Raw genomic sequence first — 20,568 nt, 5'->3', positions numbered from 1 at the left:
AGATTTTTTTAAATTAGGATAATTAATCATCCCTAAAAATCCGAAAGTTTCCTTTTATAAATATAGTTAATTGTCCAAAATACCCTTTTGCTTAAAATTGTGTGATTATATGCTACATGTTACCCCATTGTAATATCATACACTCTCAAATCATGTCCATTGATTAATTTCATCCATTGGTCCAGATTTGTGCATTCTGACACACAATACTTAGTAAAAACAAAATAACCTAACCCTATATATATATATATATATATATATATAATCAAAATTAAAATAAAACAAAAATTAAATCTATCTACTCTAATAAATGAAGATCCATTTTGCCACATGTCAATCTCTTATAAGTTTTGACATTAACTATTATTTAAAATTAAATTTTAAAATAAGGAAGAAAAAAAACATATTTATTGCAATTTATGATTAAATTTATTATATTTAATACTTACGTATATAACTATATGTATTATGTGGCTTTTTAATTTTAAAAATTAAGAAAAAAATTCTAGAAATTGACATGTGGATATTATTTATTTTAAAAATACCACAAAATAACCAGTTGGTATCACACTTAGTTCAAATAAAGTAAAACAATTAAGGGTCGGCTTGGAAAAAAGGGACGTCGGTTTCCAAGTATATATATACAAATCAAAATTAAAATAGGCTACAAAATTTATATAGGGCGTGTTTGGCAAAAATAACTGTTAGCTGGAAGCGGGTAGCGGTTAGCTGGCAGCGGGTAGCTGGTAGCGTGTAGCAAATAGCTGGTAGCGGGAAGCTGTAGCTTTTATTTGTTATATTAATATTTGGCAAAAGTAGCTGAAAGCTTTTGAAATTTATAAAATTACATAAAAGGACAATTGATTATAAATAAATAAATATATAAATATATTTTTAAGGGTAATTATGGAAATTAATTTCAAAAGCTCATGAGCGTTTTGTTAAACGCTACATGAAGTAGCTTTTAGAATTGGAGCGTTTTTTTAAAACTAAAAGCTAAACGCTCGTACTGCCAAATGAAGTTTTTTGTTTAAACTAGAACGTTTTATCAAAAGCTAAAAGCTAAAAGCTCCCAAACGATTTCAAAAGCTTCATGCCAAAAAAGCCCATAAGGGGTACATAATGTTAATGGATCATAATGGTTTTGACGACGGTGACTATATAAGGGTAAAATTGGAAAACTTTAAATTTACTAAGTGGATGGATAAAAAGGATAAGTGGATTTATCAGTTCCCGAAATTAATTGGCAAACACTACATGACTGAAATTGAAAATAAGCCTTAGATTAAACTTAGGTGGATGATTGCATATATCAAACAAAAGTTTAGGTGTGATGTGTCTATAGGCCAATGTCCTTGTGCAAAAAATTAGGCCAAATAGTTGATAGAAGGAAAGTTAACTTAACATTATGCAAGGATATAAGATTATGCCCATGAGTTGTTAAGATTAAACCGTTGGTATACTTGTAAGGTTGGTGTAATAGTCAACCTAGATGGAAAGAAATGGGTAGAAGAGTAATTGGTTTGGATGAATGTTTTCCAATAAGGAAAGGGAAGAGTGAAATGTTGACAACAATAGGTAGAAATGCAAATAACCAAGCTATTGGATGTGGAAAACAAGCAAAAGTGGATCTGGTTTCTAGAATTTTTAAATGACGATTTAGGCCTTGATGGTGGCAAAAACTTGGTAGTGATCTCATACCAACACAAGGTAATTGTTATGATTAGGGGTGTCAAAAAAACCCGAACCCGATGAACCCGACCCAACCCGAACGCGAATAAGGTAATTAGGGTCGGGTTTAATAGGGTTATAATTCTTAATCGGGTTATTCGGGTTAACCCGACTAACCCGAATTATTATTAGGGTCGGGTTTAGGGTTGATTTTTTCAAAACAATTCGGGTTTCGGGTCAACCCGAATAACCCGATTAAAAATTTATTACCAAATTTTTTTTTACTGCGTTGAATGACATGAATTCAAGATCCTATGAGATTTTACAACTAATACATATTTCTTATTTAAACAAACCAGATAGTAAAATTACTATGTATAGAGATGTATAAAATGACATAACTTTCCTCTCTTCTTAATGCAGTATGGTTGTGTTGTAACAGTTTTACGAATTTTATTTACTGTTTACATTACTACTATGGTAAAAGAAACTCCAAAAATTCATATCGTATACCAACTTTACAATTTAAGTCCCTATACATGTGGATTATGTATTAAAATAGCACAACATAAATTCATCTTACATTTCAACCTCAACCCAACTAACCCGACCCTACAAACCCGAAACCCGATTAACCCGAACCCGACTAACCCGTACCTTATAAGGGTTGGGTTTCGGGTGAATATTTTTTCTAAAAAAACCCGACTAACCCGACCCGTTTAACCCGAAAGCCGATCGGGTTAACCTGATTAACAGCCCTAGTTATGATACTGAAAATGGAATAAATGAAATTCTAAAGGAGGGTTGTACTAATAAATCATGAAGCTTTCTTTTAGACAGGAAAAATATTAACACCTTTTTTGTTAAATAATCATGCTTTTTGCCGAAACTTATGCCAATACAATTTCAAGCACACCGCTAGTCTTCAATTCAAGGGTCGATGTCAGGATAACAAACTATTAATAGGTCAAATTTTGGGTTCATATCAGAATTTGTTAACTATTTAGAATGTCCAACAAAGAAAGGCTAGGAAAGAACAATGAAGGTTTCAATTTTGAAAAATCCTCGATACAAATCTAGAAATTTGACAAAAAAATCGATTGTGTTCTCCATTTTACATTCTGTGACTCTAAACTCTCATCAAAATTCACTAATACAAACAAAAAAGTTGTATGGCCAAAACACAAAATAGCTCCATCTGACGCTTATACCCTCCTGTTTGTTGTGATGATACTTGCTTCAGAAACCTAATGATTCATATCTGCAAATTGGTTATCATAATACAAGAAACATCAAACCTAACCATAAATGGATTAAAAAGTGCATTGCTTTACGAGAATATGATTTTTGAATGAAAAGAATAGTTTCAATGCAAGAAAATTAATATTACGCACCTTCAACATCAATTTACTCAAATTTGCCAACTTGCAACAAATCCTTGCTTCAGAGGCCAAAGAATTCACAACCAGCTCTATTGATTTCACCTCCTCACAAAACTCCGGGTGCAATACCAATGAAGAGAAATGTTCATCAAGAACAAACCCAAAGCACTTGGTAACATTTTCAAGTGAAGGAACCGAATCAAAAACCTTAAGCCAATGTACAGATGAAGCTTTAGGAATTGAAGAAGAAGATGCTTGTGGGAACTTTTGATATTTCGTCAACCATTTCTTCAAATAACGCACAAAACCCATAATCTCTGAACCATTTAAGTTACCAATACAAGCTGAGAATATTACATCATCAAGATTTGGGGATGAAAGAAGATAATGCAAGCACAATTCACTGGTTGTAAACGCATCATGAGCCATCATGAGTAAAATAGCAGCATCTTTTGCCAAGTTGAATGTCTTTTCAGCAAGGGTTTTGTCTTTTGCCATTTCAATGGCGGACAAAGCTTCGGTCTCCCATTCTTTCCTTATGAAAGCCATGGTGACATAAGCATCTTTAGGTGGAGAAAGGAAGAACTTCAAAACGGAAAGGATGTCAGAAAATTGAAGATCAGAGACATGCTTGACACACAAACAAACCAAATCAGACCTCTTTTTCTCAATCAAATTATGAACTAACTTCCTAGAACACGAACCCTCAATAAGACCACCAACGATTAGAGTTTCTAATATCTCCCAAATTTCGAATGCAAAACAAGCCTCCAATACTAAACCTACAACAGCTTCACCCATTAAAAAACCTATTTTTTGTATAAGCGCCTTAGTATAACCCTCGCCCTTCTGTTCAATCGCTACTGAAACTACAAGCGCCTTAGTATAACTCTCGTCCTTCTGTTCAACCACTACTGAAATTCCGAGTTTCTCGCTGTTCTTCTTCAGATACGAAGTCAACATGCTAAGGAACTCAGCCTTAGTGAACGACTTAAGGTTTTTTAGCTTAATTTTCAACTTCTTATAGAAGTTTTGCCCTAACTCTATAATCTCCGTATCCGTTTGAGAAATTTTCCATCCCTCAACACGTTTAACGAACGAAGCGTCATTCGATTGTTGGGTTTGAGGTTTCAAGTTGAGAAGAATAGGGTCTGGATTAAGAACTATCGGGTATTGTGAATCTGAAGGTAGCTGTTCGTGTGCAGCTGACGCTTTGGTAATTAGTTCGAGCATAGACATCGTGAATAAAGGTCGTAGAGACACAAACCTTGAGACAAAGAAGGGTTTATGGACGGCGGAGCTGCGACGAGTCGGCGAGTGTGGAGAAGGTTTTGAAGCCTACGACGTAAAGTAATGCTGCTTTGGGCTGTGCGAGTGGAGACTTTGTGCGAAGAAGCAAAGCAAGTAAGCAAACGTTAACGTTAACGTGAATAATGGGCAGGGCTCCAGTTGGGCCTTAGGAGTTAGGTTAGGGCTACGATTTAGTTTACGTCCATATTATTTTTTATTTTATTTTTATCATGTATTCAATTCAGTATTTACATCTTATCTGTTATCATTTAGTCAATTTATGTAGATAAATTGAGAGAAAAAAACCATTATGTTGCAGAATTGATAAAAACTGATAACAAATTGAAACATATAATATTTTATTTGATAATTTTTAATTTTGATGTTAAATTGGCTTTCATTATTTACTAACATTGATCGTTAATATATTCTTATATTTTATCTTTATCAAAAATATTTGAAGTCGTCAACTAATTTTTGTAAATTTAATTGATATGCAGAAGATTTAAAATAATAATTACCGCCATATAAAGATTTAGTAATATTAATTCTCACCATTATACTATTTGAATAACCATTAGAATGGTTTTTTTATTACTATCTTAACGGTCATTAGAGATGAGAATTATAAACAATGTATTAGGTTCACTTTAGGCACCATGTTCTTTGTTTCAAAAACATTGTGATTTATCTTTTCCATGTTGATTGTTAGACCGGAATCTTTTCCATGTTGGTTGTTAGATCGGTTGATAGTAGACAAACAACCATGATAATATGAATACTTTTTACCTGATAGAATGTATATGAGATGCTTGACTAATAGTTTCACGTGATGTGAAGCAAGGAGAGAATATATTGTATTGATCCAACAACCAATTATACGTACTTTTAAAATCTCATGTGCATGGGTTTGGGTTTGTTGCTTGATTATGGATTCTGATATTATAATTGATTTAAACCAAAATCAACATATATACTATAAGCTCCCAGCTAGTTTTCTCATACATATGCATAAACGGAGACTGATTATAGAAAATAGCACAACAAAGTCGTCTGGTCATGTAATCAAAATCAACAATGAGAATATAGATAGAAAGAGGTTGGGTGATGTTTTATTATTAGGGTGCCTTCATGTTTGCATACTACTACCATGTCCATGATACAATCCCAAATTCCCAATACTTTAGACGTCTGCAAAAGACTCTTACATATATATATCTGATGCCTTGAAAACTACCTACTTTTACAAGTCAAGGTGTGGTCAACTTGGGTCATCACTGAATGCAATGCACAGGGGTATTGATGTCTTTTCTCAAGTGGAGGGTGGGATTTGCCATTTATGTGGGACCGGACCAACATCGTATATGACCTCTCTGTGACACGACCACACAAGTTTTATAGCTTCAGGAGTCCCTATCCCTGCTCCTCTTGGATCTCCAGCTGGCCCAAACCTGATGATGAACACAACACACATTGTTTTGTTTTTTGTTTTGTTTTGTTTTGTTTGATAAAAGGAAAGGAAAGGAAAGGAAATTCCATTTATTTCTACTCTACTCACCAGTGATTCTGTGGTGCCCCTGTTGTCCTTGCTCTAAGTCCAGCATAAGTGGTTCCATTCACTGTTTTCCCAATCACCTCCTGGAAACCAAGTTCAACAACTCATCATCAGAATCAGATTAAAAACAACATTGCCATATAAAAAATAAAAAATATATATATATAATAAAAACAATTTCAGAATGAAACCTGAATAAACAATGGATCATTTGAAACGACAGCAGCTGTTAAATGTGCATGCATCTTTTCAAGGACATCCAACACCAGTGGGAGTTGACTGTCTTTGTACTCTGTGATAACCTGACAAAAAAAACCAAGTGATAACGTCTTTTTAACAAACGAGAGAGATGAAGAAAAAGCAATGTTTGTCTCAATCCAATGCATGTACAACAATATTACCTGAAATGGTCCAAATATTTCTTTTGTAACGAGGTCGTAATATTCAGGCTTGAGTATTTGTTCGATAGGAACAAACACAGCTGTTGGTTTTATAGCACCATATACGGAAGGAATAGAATGGTTTTGCAACTCTTCACCACCAAACAGTAACTTTGATCCAGGAATCTCAAGCAATTTCTTCATGTGATCTAGCATAGCTTCCGTTGTGAACTGCAAACATCACAATTTTCTAGTGCTTACTTTTCAATATATATATATATATATATATATATATATATATATATATATATATATATATATATATATATATATATATATATATAATAGTTTAGATACAGATGTATAACTTTCTTTTTTGACATTACAGATTAAGCACACACTTACAGTAAGAACTGGACCAATGGTCAAGTCTTCAAGCTTCCTCCTTGCAGCAAGGTCAGTCAATTGACGCAAGAGTGATGTTTTGCTCCAATTCTACAAATAATCAGTATAAAATAAAACTCATATTTTGAATTCTAACACTAAATATGATATGAATAATGTTCACAAATTACCCTTTCTTTTTTAAAGATTGATGCAACAACTTCTAGTTAATTTGTATTATTTACTCATGACTAAGATTGTCTTTTAGATTTGGGTTAAATGCAAAAGATAGCAATTTTCCTATTACAGAATTGTACTCTTAAAAAATCTACCCAAATAAAAGTTCCAAGAAAAATAAAAATAAAAGTACGATTCTATAATTGGGTAGATAACAGATTTTTCATGTACAGTTTCTTGATAAGATTTTTTTTAAAGTAGAATGCTGTAACAGAAATAAATCAAAATAGGATGCTATGCATCTTATTTCAGGACAAAAGAGATACTTCTTATGGAAAGATACAGTAATAAAACAGAAGCATGTGGCAGCTAACCTCATGCATGAAAAGCATCGACTGTGCTGAACACTTTTGACCACTGCATGCATATGCATCTTGATCACAAACCCATGAAACATAATCCACCTGCCAATCAACAAAAATACTACAGTTATGAACTAATTTTGACATATTTTTATTATAATGAAGTATACTGTGAATTTAAGCACAAATAAAACAACTGATAAACACCCAAAACAAGGGTCACCTCCTTTTGACAGTAGTAGAATGCAGACTTAAAATAGATGTTTATGTACCTCATGAACATCAGGGCCAAGGATTTTCCAGTCAAATCCTGCATCTTCCAACTTGATTCTACCATTTAGGTCATCAGCCAACTTGTTTGCTATTCTTGAGCTACCAGTGAAGAGTGTCATCCGTGGTTTCGCCTGAATATGGTGTCACAAACTTATATAAAATTACAAGGCCAAAACACATTACTAGACAAAAAAAATGGAAGATCTGCTACTTATAACAGTGAAGGTGCACTATAAAAAAACAACCTCTAGCAGTAGCTTGTTCATTGTCTTTCCATCAGAATTGATGAAATCAACATCATCCAACGGCATCCCACAGTCATGGAGTAACCGAAGCATTTGTTCCATAACAATGCATACCTACAAAAATGCTACAATATATCAGGAAAAAAACATACATAATGACATTCATTAAACATTTAACATGTTCATAAAAAGGTATTAGATAAAACTCAGAAAAGGCTTTTCGGTTAACTTAGACTTGCATACAAACTAAGCCCTCATAAAACAATAAAAGAGTTTATAAATATCAAGAAAGGGTGCTAAAAAGCGACAAGTCACATTCCAAAACATAAGTCAACTTATCTAAATTATATGTCATAAATGATAGGACCCACCTTGCTATCAACCTTAAGAACAGGCTTGTTGCCCATATAAAGTGCACCCATCAATTGGAGTAGAGGAATCTCTAAAGGGAAATTAAAAGGTGTAATGATTGCCACCTGAAAGAGATAATATTGTGATTTTACATTTTCAAAGCCCATGTATTAGAGATTCTATAAAATGAATAAATAAATAAATAAATATGTGAAATAAAATCTTACAGGTCCATAAGGCCAGCGGAAACCATGACTTTGTTGACCAAGATGATTCCCAGGAACTCCAAAGGACCTTGCTAGGAAACGTACCTGTTAATGTTAAACATGGAGATTTGGAATCAATTCAGGAAGATTGTATGTGTCATGACTGAAAATACATGAATGCAGTTGATAAAACACTGACAGAAATGGGTGATTTTACATTAACCATTTACATCTCCAGAAGAATTTCAAACCCTAGAATAGATAACCATCATGTACCTGATCACCAGAGAAGTTCTCTAGAAACTTCCCTGTAACATAAACTTCACCAAGAGCCTGCTGATAACTCTTAGGTGCAACCCTCTGTATTAACTTAGCAAAGAAATCAGAAACCTGAATAGATAGGGAAAAAAAATGCAAAATCATTATAAATTATAAACTAATTAAGCTTTTTACAAGTCAGATAGAAAAACTGAATGGGCAAATATCGATGCACTTTGTTTTCTCAATATAAATGTTGTACCTCAGGAAGGGCAAGCATATGGCCTGCTTTTGCAGATATGTCCCCATACAAAAGGTATCTGTAAAGAAAATATAATCAGATAAATGTTAAATAGACATTGATAATCAGAAGAGAGGGTGCAAACCTTTCTGGGGATTTAAATGGGTTGTGCATGCCATGCTTTGGACACTTGGACAAGCTCTCTACAAAAGGCTGCATATTTTATTAACTAATAAGTCAAAATATACCTTTTGATAAGATCAACTAAAGGGCATATAAAGAAAAAGTACATTTACATCCAAGAATCAAGATACATACCTGGATTCCACTTTCATCTACTTCTGAGACTTTGATAAATGATTCTCCATTTAAGGGGTCCACGATTGTATTCCAGTTAGCAGATTTAATCCATTTGCCCTGGACTGGAAGAAACATGACAAACCATGTAAACCATTTGACAACTTATGTCTGACTGAAACTACACAGTTAACAATAATAAGAAAGACAATCAAAACTACTTGCTCAAGAAATAGTTTAACAGCATCATGCCACACAAAATATTTACTCTAATTAACACCACAAATGCTTCATTATAATTTTCAAAACTAATTATATCAAAACTAATGTTTTTAAATCATTACACTTGTTGTTTCATGGCATATAAAACTTTAAACCGAAACCTACAAGATATGATACTCAAAAATGAAGTGTTTACCCAAGTTTTGTACTTCAGCAGGCTGAGAACCAGAAATCTCTTCAGCTTTCAAGGTTGTAAATCCCAGTGAATGAATGAGTCTGCATAACAACTAATACGTATTGAACATTCTTAACACAAAAAGAGAAAATACAGTCAAATAGCTAGGAATGGTTAAAACAAAATATATGTTACTCTTTGAAACTACAGTACAATGTTCCAAGTGGACCAAAAGCAAGCACAGAAGTAGAGTTCGAAAGTAATTTAACTTAAAAAATAAATAAATTGTATGCACTTTTTCTCAGAAAAGCGCTTTCATAATATCCAAAAGTTATCCCATGATAAATAATAAAATCAATGGACGATAATACTTCAAAAAAGCTTTAATTCAGAAAAGAAAAGGTGCAGAACAACGAAGCCCTCAAGTAATCCACAAACGCTTTACCTTATAACGTTAAATCATAATCCTGCCATGTGTATCCAGACATATACTATAGTACTCAATTTAAGCCCTAATTTGCCAATCATATACATCTACGTGATGATCGAACTACAACTGAAAATGCCGTCCACGAAACAATACAGATTCAACTATCGAATCACATTGATAGGAAAAAAAAAAAAAGCAGAACACAATCGAACTATTAAAATCAAAAAATCCATAGAAAAAAAAAAGGAGAGAGAGAAAAAAACGTATTCATCGCATGCAACAATCATTGAAATAAAATTAAATGTCGACGTTACCTCGAGAATCTGAGTGAAGAAAAATAATCTGAAGCTGTTTTACGAGAAACATTTGGGTTGATTCCTTTGCAGAGTCGAAGTAAAGACATTTTCTTTTTGACTTGACGATCTGTTTGTGTAAACTCGAAACCCTTTCTGCTCGCAAAAACTCGAGTGAGAGAGTGATTTGTAGGAGCAGCGAGAGGGTTTTGGTAATGGAAAGTGCATAATTAATGATGACGATGCGTATCGGGTAAATCAATGCTGAAAATAGTGGCTAATTTGAGTCACGATGACATGTCATACTGTCATATTTGGACACATTACAAGCATCGACAAGATCCTTTTCTCGTGCTATAGTAGTCTTCCACATATTGCTTAACACGTACGAGACTTGAATTGATTGTTTTTTTATTTTAACATTTTGAAACTCCTATATTATACGGGTTGATTAAAACAAAATGTTAAATAGAAACGATTAAATGAGAAGTTTATTTGAATTTGAAATTTGAAATAAATAAAAATTATGAGAAAAAAAAAACATGCAAAAAATAAATAATTTAAAATTATTGTTTAGTTATTAGACCCGTATACTAAACAGGTTAATTATAACAAAACGTTAAATACAAAAGTTTAAACTGTAAATTTATTTAAAATTGAAATTGAAATTTAAAATTTAAAATTTAAAATTAATATATTATGGTAGGTTTAATTTATGGAAACTAATTAATAATATATTAGAAATGGAAAATGAAATAAATGACAAGTGGAAAATAAATATATCTCTAAATTATGACAAAATGACATGTGGCAAATTGAATGAGAGAAGGACATGCGGCAAAATCATTTTTATTTATTAGGGTAGATTTTATGCTTTATTATAAAAAATTTAGACACAAAGTCCTAGGATGTGTTTGTCAAAAGTAACCGTTAGCCGGAAGCAGTTAGCGGGTAGTTGGTAACGGGTAGCGTGTAACTGGTAGTGGGAAGTTGTAGCTTTTATTTGTTATATGTGTATTTGGCAAAAGTAGCTGTAAGCTTTTGAAATATATAAAATTACATAAAAGGACAACTGATTAAAAATAAATAAATATATAAATATATTTTTAAGGTAATTCTGGAAATTGATTTCAAAAGCTCAGTAGCGTTTTGTTAAACGCTACATTAAGTAGCTTTTAGATTTGGAGCGTTTGTTTAAACTAAAAGCTAAACGCTCATATTGTCAAACGCAGTTTTTTGTTTAAACTAGAGCGTTTTGTCAAAAGCTAAAAGCTAGAAGCTCTCAAACGCTTCCAAAAGTTTCATGTCAAACACACCCCTACACAGGTTTCTATAAAATAAGATTGTTTTGACGTTTTTTACAAGTGATGTATCATAAAGTTACACGTGGTGTTCACAAACACAAACAATTGTTTGTTTAATACTACGGTGTGTGTTTGGTCCGCCACATTTAGCTGATAAGCTAGCTTATTTTTTTAGCTTTTTTATGTTGTGGTGTTTGGTAAGTCAAAAAGTAACTTATAAGCTAGCTTTTTGAAAAACTACTTAGACTAGCTTTTTAAGAGCTTTTTAAAAAAATTTCAAAGACACCTCTTAATTAATTATAGAAACACATACTTCTACATGTCCTTTTATGTAATTTTATATACTTCAGCTAGTTTTACCAAACATTATTTTTTATCAGCTAGCTTTTCAGCTATCAGTTAGCTTTTCAGTTAGTACGCCAAACATAACCTAAGTATTAAATATTTGTATGTATAATAAAATTTCATCTTTTGCTATATTTTATGACATCAAGGTAACTTTTAGACTAAAAATACAATTATGTGATATTGTTTTACCAAAATATGTAATATTTTAGAGCAAATGGTGAAACTTGAAAGAACTATCCTATAAAAGATTTTATTTTAGACATTATTTTATTTTATTTTTTCTTTTTTATATCTATAATTTTATTTTTCCTGTTAGAAAGTCTTCATATTTTCATTTTTTTAAATTAACCATTTAACAGGTTACTAGGCCAGTTCACGATTATTATTTGTTGAGTTTGCGCTCTGTGTTTTTTAGTGGCATGATACGTTGGCATTATCTAAAAACTTATTGAATATAATTTTTGAAAAAAAAATGATATAGCTATTTTATGAGAATTATTTATCGGTATCATGCCACATAAACAACACATGGTGCAAACTCAACAAATAATAATTTGAACTAACCTAGTAACTTATTGACTATAATTTTTGAAAAAAAAAATGATATTGCCATTTTATGGTAGTTATTTATCGGTATTCATGTTTCTTTTTTGAAATATACTATATTCGGGTTTTTAATTTCAAATGCTCTATTTTGAGTTTTTCAAGGGATGTCAAATGTTTGTTTTGGGTGGTAAAGTTCGACAAATTCCAAAACACAAATGTTCACTTTCGTATATCAAGTTTGGTTTTATGTTGTAAAACTAGAAAAAGAAAAAAGGCTTTCATGGCATCTTTTTTTAAGAACATAACAAGATCTCTTTAAGAATTTTTGCAGCATGTTCAATGAAGAACACAAATATTAAAAGAAAAAACAAACATAACTAAAAGACTGAGTTGCAGATGGGCAAGCAAGAGACAAATACTTGTGAAATTCTAAGATTAAAATAGGATTTGAGTATATATATTTTAACAAGGAGGAAATACTAAGAACAAAATCCCATATGTTTAAATCCCTCGGTCAAAGGATTTTGTAGCAAGGTCAGCGACGCTTGTACAAGCATGGCTTCAGTTCAGGCCAATTAATCCCCTTGCTCGCCTTGTTCTTTGGCTGCAAAATGTTTCAAAATAAGAACAAGACTTAATCCACTAAGCTATAATATAAGTGTTCCTTATGACTTATAAGCTATATATGTAAGTCCTATTGCAATCATTTACTTTTTTTTTTTAAAAAAAAGGTACAATGGCAAATAAAGAATATCAGGCAAACAAAGCTGTCGAACTCGAACCTTTTTCTTGAAGTATAAAAGTATGAACATTTTATTTGAGAAATCCTGCAAAAATCAAATGGACACACATATTAACATGGACTCGTGACAATAAAATACTAAAAGGTATCAAGAGAAGAAGAACAAACCTTTGATACAGAAGTAAACCCTAGTTCACACACCGCTTCACAAAACGTATCCGGGTCGGCTCCTCCGTTGTTTGGATCAAATCTACTCTTCACCTCTGCTATCAAAAGCCAACCACTGACAGACAAAATTATTACTTATATATATATATATATATATATATATATATATATATATATATATATATATATTCTTCCAGCAACAACCCCAGGGCTGGCCCACACTGTCCTGTCCCGAAAGCACCATGTCAGATGTAAATCAGGTACAGAGTAACAGTGGTAGTGGGCCATTGCCCAAAATGAGCCCAATCCATTTTGAAATTGTAACTCGGGATCTATTTTAGTGAAACAGGTAAGGATTATAAAAAGGTATTATGAGGTACCTTGGTTTAAGTACTCTGTGTGCTTCTTGAAGATAATTTGGGAAATTGGTTCCCATTAGTGAAAGGCAGAAAACAGCAACATCCACTGATGAAGTCTCAAGGGGTGTCTGCAAGGAAACATACATAATACATGTGTTCTTAAATCTTGTCATTTAAACTTCTTTATAATCTATGAAATTTACAGAGCTTTGAAGCATTTTTGATGAGACTTACATTGGACATGTCACAAGCGATCACTGAAGGATCCTTTGAGACAAGGTCTATTGAAAAGACCTTATTCTTTACACCTTTTGCAAGACGAGCATCCCCTGTTGTACATATAACACTTGTAGATTATTAGCTTAAAACTACACTTAAATGAATCAAACATTTGACATTTAATATAGGGTTAAATTAAATGCAAGAAATATCAATGTATTTTCATTTATTTATTTATTTCCCCTTACCTTACATCCTTGTGAGCTTTGGGTTTTGTTGTTGTTTCATTTATTTGTTTATTATGGCATTCTACTTTCATTTATTCCTATTAAAGCGTTGTACTTTGAAATTTCTACCCAACTGTTGCAATGTCATCCAAATTCAAAGCAATTTTCACTGCTATGATTGGATAGCATAGTCTATCAAAAATGTAAATGCAATGTGACAGATGTACATACCACAGCCAAAATCAGCGACAACTAAGGAAGAGGGGTGATCCTTTAGCCACTTCATGATGATATTAACTGGCTGTTCAGGCCAACGTGACATTTGTTCTTGATATCCTGTATGATACTGATCCAGTGAGTTGAATATTAGTTGCATTATTTAGACACAAATAGTAATATTTTCACTAGATGTGTTTTTCTGTATTTTGCTCTTTCATGATTCAATCTAGCAAGAAAGGCTGTAAGAAGTAAAGAACATTCTCTAATCTGGGACAAAATATCTTACCATGTTAAACAATGAAGGGTCTTCTTTAAAGTAGTTGAGGGCTTCATCTCCACTGCATACATATCAATTATCAGATACAGCAATTGATAATTCATATAAATATGATCCATGCTACAAAAACCTAATCAACAAGATAAACGTTCTGAACACAGACAAAGGGTTTTATTCTAAGCATACGATAAAAGATTAGTTGAAATGCAAATCATGCCATAGTAAAACTAAAAGGGATAAAACGAAGGGGAATTTTAGGGCTTACGAGCAGGTATAAAGCTTCTCATTAATCATACGAAAATGGCCTCCTGCTAATTTAGCTTTCATCTGAAATACAAAAATTAATAATCATATTCCATCTGGTACAATACATAGAAACAGTTCACGAGATAGTGGGCACCTTTTCCAGAAAAGATAATGGTTTCGGTAAACTTTTAGCTACAGTGCAGGTTGGAGGCGGTTGTTTGACACTCGAACTGGCAGCGGCGGTGGCGGTGGCTGTCTGCTTTTTTGAGGGGGTTTCAGTTTTCCGGTGGTTGTTTCTCCTCTTACGCTTTCGATTGCGACCGCCCGCCTCCTGATTCATTGTTCTCACTTCTGAGTACGACGGAGTTAGTTAGTGATTGTATCTTCGGGTGGCACTGTTGGTGTTAACCTACCATAAGACCCAAGGGAGAGAAACCATATATAGTAAGATTATACAGGGGTATCAAATGTAAAACATCTAGAGTATGGGGTCTTATTACAATTTATAAAAATAGAGTTATAGAGCCAAGAGAGAAGAGAAGAGAAGACCGAATAGAAAGAAAGCATCGAGTACAAATAATAAGGAGCATCGTACAACACCAACTTATAGTTTTCAAGTATATAACATTAGTTTATCTGTGCAAAGCAGCTGGACAAATAGTTCTTTATGTAAACATGTTCAAAAGAATACACATTGAATCGGTAGATTGAATATGAAAAAATTGAAGGAGAACTTTGTTTTGTATGTGTTTCATCCGTTGGGTTGTAAGTGATGGAGATGAACAAAAAAGGGTTGCCACTTTGCTTCCCAAAACAAATCGGAAACAACCGGTAAGAAGATGGGACGAAGATGAATATAAAAAAGAAACCATGTGTTTGTTTTCCAAAACAACTTGAATTTGTATGAACTATGAAGATAAAAAACAAACAATTCTTTTTTAAATTCTTTGAGGATGAAAGTATCTTATTGGAGCTCTCAATCCATATGGCTATGCTACCAATTGAAGGAAGTGTGATATACCTTTGTGACAATTGACAAACATCACACGATCGGGTGAGAGGGGTGTGGCAAGCAAAACCACCACACTCATCTCTCTCTCTCTCAATACAACTTTTAATTGTTGCATATTTATTTAAAAAATACTAATATATAAAAATTGGAGGAAGTCGAGGGACAATCATATTTTCAAGAAGAATAGAGGAAAAATAACATGAGGTTGAGTTGATATAATAAAAACTAGGTGTAAAATCCGTGTAATTAAAAAAATTAAATAAAGTTAAACATTAAGTATTTTTTAAATAAAATTTTGAAATAAGGAAAGAAAAAGCGAATTAATTATAATTAATATCATATTTATTACATTTAATATTTTGGATATATAAGGATTATGTGATTTTTTAATTTTAAAAATTAGAAAAACTAAGAAATTGAAATGTGGATATTATTTAATTTAAAATATATGATAAAATGACAAGTGCCAAAACTCATGAGAGATTGACATGTGACAAAATGGATCTTCATTTATTATAGTTGATATGTGATTAACACTGAAATGATAGATTAAAATTTATTAAAAATGATACACTTAAGTTTAATAAAAAGAAAAAAAAGAATTTAGATGGTGTTTGGTACAGAGAATTAAAAGTTGAGAAAATGAATTGATTATTTTCTCATGTTTGGTTAATATACATAATAAGGAATTGGTTGGGAAATAAATCATTTCCTTTTCCATCAAAACAAATCTTTATTATTAAGAAATAAAATAAGAGAAAAGGAAAAAAAATTGTGCACATCGACAATCTTAAAAAAAGAGGCGGGGAATTGATAGCCTACTTACTTTGAACCTTACAAAGAGCATCTTAGAGCAACTCCCACAATCATGTCCAAAAGAAGATAGAGCCACATGAAAGTCATTTAATTAGTTTCACCAGGCACAATGTTTGGATGGAAGGAGTAATCATGTTACAACTTACCCTAGTAGATTATAACAATGGCAAGAATGACACCAAACCAGTCAGGTTTGTGATCATCAACAAATCATCTCCATACAACGTGATTTTTTGAAGAACAACAATGCATAAGTTTAGGACCATAGCGTCAACCATCCATGGTTTAGTCAAGTTCCATACAATGTCGGGGGGTCAGGACAATACCGACAAAGAAAAGAATGAAGCAAACAAAGCAAGACCAAAACAGGAACATAAATAGCGATTGTAATAACTCTACATCCCTGAAAGAAATCAAAAAACCTACAGTCAAAGGAAATAGGGACAAATGTCATGAAGTGGGTGACAAGAACGAAAAGTACAATATAATAAGGCTAAAAGAAAGAAGCAGTCTAAAAGAAGCAGTAGGGGCACTGGCCGAAGCGGCAACGTGGCAAGTGCAGGAATAGGACGGTTCAGTGGTTGTGAAACAGTTCGTGTGGACAATAACGGTAATGAAAAGTAGTGATAAAAAACCGCTAGGCCGACCAAATGAAAGCGGAATGAGGTAATGGGAATATGAACTAAAGAAGAATCCCGGCCAATCAGTCCAAAATATGACAAAGATAACAAAATAAATGAAAGCACAAATGAATGCGGACCAAACAAGAAAATCAGGAAATGCAACATCTTGACCAAGGCTACCCGCTTAGCCAAAGAATACAATTATTCAATAAGTGTAGCTCGGTCAACCGACTACACCAATATGTTGGTCGAACGTAACATCTTGACCAAAGCTATCCGTTTAGTCAAAAAAAATATAATTATTCTATAAATGCATATAAATGCAGGTCGGTCAGCCGATTACACCAATGAGTTTGTCAAACACAACATCTTGACCAAGGCTACCCGTTTAGCCAAAGAATACAATTATTCTATAAAATGTATGCAAAATGTTAATGTCAAACAATAGGTTAAGGTGATTGACATGTTCAACAAAAATCATTTTTGTGTCCGGTCATTTTTTAAGATGACCGAAGATGAAAAGTTTTGTTACATGGAAATGATTGTGGATGACTTAATAGTATGATTAGGTTATTTTAATTTATCTTTTTTAGTTGTTATGGATATTAAATTTGATTTTTTGTGCATCTATTTGGACATATTACACGTAGTTTTTAAATAGTGTGATTTTCATATTTCTTTATGTTTGATCTGTTTGTAACTTCGCCTTTTATATTAAAATTATGTTTTTCAATACAAGATGTGTATAAAAAAATATTAATTGACGGTTACATAAACTATATAGCAACAAGTAATGCTAAAGTGAAAAATGATAAACATAAAATATGTATATTTTGACAAATTATGGCAAAGTATATCATAATTTTATATAAAAACATTTTATTTGAAATGAATAAACATGTTAAAAAAAACTCATTTACATCCTATTGCTTAATCCAACCAAAGAAGTAAAATTATTATTTGAAACATCTATCTAGTAATTCTCTAATCTATTAAAAGTGAAATCAGTTATCTTTCACCATCATCATTTTTTTTCTACGTTTCCATTCTCTATGGTAATTCTATTTTTCTATAATAAACGGTCTCACCTACCTTTTTTCAATCCCATTTTTTAGGACCGATCATTTTTCGGGTCTAATCCAACCTTTTATTTTTATTTCATTTTTATTTTTTTTACTATTTGGTCACGTATTCTCCAAAACTAACTTTACATTTTATAAAATTGAAATGCATACAAAAAAATTAAGCATAAAAGTTCCGAAAGCTATTTGAATTAAATTTTAACTTAGGTGCTGTTTGATTTTCTAAAACAAAAAATCATGAAGTCTGCGGACCACCTCTGCAACCCTCTGCAGTAGAAGATGTAGACCAAAAGGCTGCAAACTGTAATAAAAAGCATGTTTATTTTTTTAACATCTGCATACTGCTGCAGATATTAAAAAATTAAAATAAACTAATTTTATAAACCGAAAATAATTTTTTAATACGTAAAATTTAATAATGTATAATATTTCGGTAAAAATTAATGATATTTCAGTAAAAAGAATGATATTTCAACAAAAAAAAACAAATATATTTTAGTAAAAAATAATGATATTTCATCAAGAAATTATCATTATTGAATATAAAACTTCTTTATCCTGCTTTTGGTCTGTGCCACTAGCTTTGTCATCATGTATTAAAATGACTTTTATGGCTTTTTATTGACAAACATAGGTCAACACATTAAAAAATCGATATAAAGGGTATAATTTTGATTCTGTAACTAAATGAATAAAACTAATATATTTAAAGTAGATTGATTAATTTTTTTCATGACCTCTCAACAAGAACAGTAATAACAAATAATAAGAACATAGTAAATGCAAGAAATTGAAGAAGAATAAGGAAAACAGAGTAAAGTAAGAGATAGGAAAAAAGAATTTGAGAAGAAGATTGTTCAAGAAGAACACTGTAAATCATTGAACCCAATCCAAAATCGTAAGAATAACCACTTCAGTGTAATCGTATATATAAAGTGTTTTTTAATAAGGAAATCATTATCTTCTAAAAATTTTGGGACCCTAAGATATCATCTTAGAGATTTTCAGCTATTCATCTGGAAAAAAAGAAAGATATTAGCTATATTAATTCAAAACTTCAAGTTAATTGATTTTCTTATTTAATCAGTTTTAAAATTCAAACAATTATCTCAAATTGATTCGTTTTATGTGAGATATATTGGGAGATAAATTATGAAAATAATATTGATTTTAAATTTTACTCTTTAATACTTTGTTGATTTAGTGGGATTAGATTAGATTTTATAGGTTAATAACTTAATTATTGATATGCATGTTTAATAAGTTTTTAAAAAAAAATAAAAAATAAAATATAAACGGGTTTGAATTTTGAAATCAAAAGCTATAAATAAGGTAGTTAAATTAGAACAATATTAATTAGAGAAACTGATATCATGTATATAAATAAAATGATATGTTTCAATTGATAAAATAATTACCAAATTTAAAGATTCTATAATTATTATAGATTTTATAATTAAATGTAATTATATTTTAAATTTTATTTGTGGAAAATGGTGTCAACAATTTGATCTAAGGGTGGAAAACATATGATTAAAACATAATCAAGGGCTCTGATTGCTTTATTGATGAATTAAAGGTTCTCTTTTAATAATATTTAGAGATAATAGTAATATAATAATGATTATTATTATAATTATTTTTTGTGTTTATATCGATTAGAATGGACCGAATGATACCCTAGAGCAAACTATTTATGTCGTATGCTTTAAGTTTTTTTTTTTTTTTTTTTTTAAATTATATTCATATTTATTTTAATACATTTGAAATGTTGATATCTATTGTTTGAATTTAACCAAGAACTGAGCCAAATAAACCAAACCATTTAAATCGAACCTTATTTGGTTTGGTTTCACTTAATATTTTGCTATGTCAAAAAACGATAGCGAACCGAACAAACCGGTAACCCGACAATCAATAAAACCAACCAAACATCACCCTTAATAACAAACCTTTTTATATATTTTTCTAAAAATTTGGTGATCATGTTTTTTATGGCAATCAGGTGATTTAACTTATTGAAATATTATATCTTAGGAAAAAATTAACTTGCAAGTTGATTCTTTCCGAGTTGGCATAGGTTCATATCATATATGACATATCGTGTGATATTTCGCTGATATGCATATATTTTTAAAATAAAATTTAAATATAAAACTAATTGAAGCGAGCTTTGCACTCATGGCAA

At 31.5% G+C, this 20,568-nt stretch overlaps 3 protein-coding genes across 4 annotated transcripts; all 3 read right to left on the bottom strand.

The window, feature by feature from the left end:
* Nucleotides 1-2,698: 2,698 nt before the first annotated feature.
* On the bottom strand, nucleotides 2,699-4,445 carry LOC145050804 (uncharacterized). Of its 2 annotated transcripts, none has more exons than XM_078999034.1 (2): nucleotides 3,066-4,445; nucleotides 2,699-2,918 (listed from the first exon to the last, which is right to left on the bottom strand). In XM_078999034.1, the coding sequence occupies exons 1-2, from the start codon at nucleotides 4,290-4,292 to the stop codon at nucleotides 2,877-2,879; spliced, it is 1,269 nt and encodes a 422-aa protein (XP_078855160.1). In that variant the 5' UTR covers nucleotides 4,293-4,445; the 3' UTR covers nucleotides 2,699-2,876. The 2 variants fall into 2 exon arrangements, with proteins under 2 accessions (XP_078855160.1, XP_078855200.1); XM_078999074.1 differs by having other exon boundaries at nucleotides 2,699-2,932; nucleotides 3,066-4,444.
* A 984-nt stretch (nucleotides 4,446-5,429) lies between these two features.
* On the bottom strand, nucleotides 5,430-10,428 carry LOC145050734 (delta-1-pyrroline-5-carboxylate dehydrogenase 12A1, mitochondrial-like). The gene is made up of 16 exons (XM_078998952.1): nucleotides 10,214-10,428; nucleotides 9,491-9,570; nucleotides 9,094-9,197; nucleotides 8,921-8,988; nucleotides 8,797-8,854; nucleotides 8,553-8,666; nucleotides 8,298-8,381; nucleotides 8,091-8,195; nucleotides 7,720-7,833; nucleotides 7,474-7,605; nucleotides 7,214-7,303; nucleotides 6,684-6,773; nucleotides 6,300-6,509; nucleotides 6,090-6,200; nucleotides 5,902-5,981; nucleotides 5,430-5,794 (listed from the first exon to the last, which is right to left on the bottom strand). The coding sequence occupies exons 1-16, from the start codon at nucleotides 10,300-10,302 to the stop codon at nucleotides 5,656-5,658; spliced, it is 1,668 nt and encodes a 555-aa protein (XP_078855078.1). The 5' UTR covers nucleotides 10,303-10,428; the 3' UTR covers nucleotides 5,430-5,655.
* A 2,371-nt stretch (nucleotides 10,429-12,799) lies between these two features.
* LOC145050661 (S-adenosyl-L-methionine-dependent methyltransferases superfamily protein) lies at nucleotides 12,800-15,341 on the bottom strand. The gene is made up of 9 exons (XM_078998892.1): nucleotides 15,002-15,341; nucleotides 14,867-14,928; nucleotides 14,611-14,662; nucleotides 14,337-14,451; nucleotides 13,894-13,988; nucleotides 13,681-13,787; nucleotides 13,301-13,415; nucleotides 13,173-13,217; nucleotides 12,800-12,994 (listed from the first exon to the last, which is right to left on the bottom strand). The coding sequence occupies exons 1-9, from the start codon at nucleotides 15,185-15,187 to the stop codon at nucleotides 12,926-12,928; spliced, it is 846 nt and encodes a 281-aa protein (XP_078855018.1). The 5' UTR covers nucleotides 15,188-15,341; the 3' UTR covers nucleotides 12,800-12,925.
* Between the last annotated feature and the right edge of the window lie 5,227 nt (nucleotides 15,342-20,568).

Source organism: Lactuca serriola, chromosome 1 (genome assembly GCF_051521515.1).
Source record: "Lactuca serriola cultivar US96UC23 chromosome 1, Lser_US96UC23_V15, whole genome shotgun sequence".
Classification (NCBI taxonomy): Eukaryota; Viridiplantae; Streptophyta; class Magnoliopsida; order Asterales; family Asteraceae; genus Lactuca; species Lactuca serriola.
This window is presented reverse-complemented; position numbering and strand designations above follow the sequence as displayed.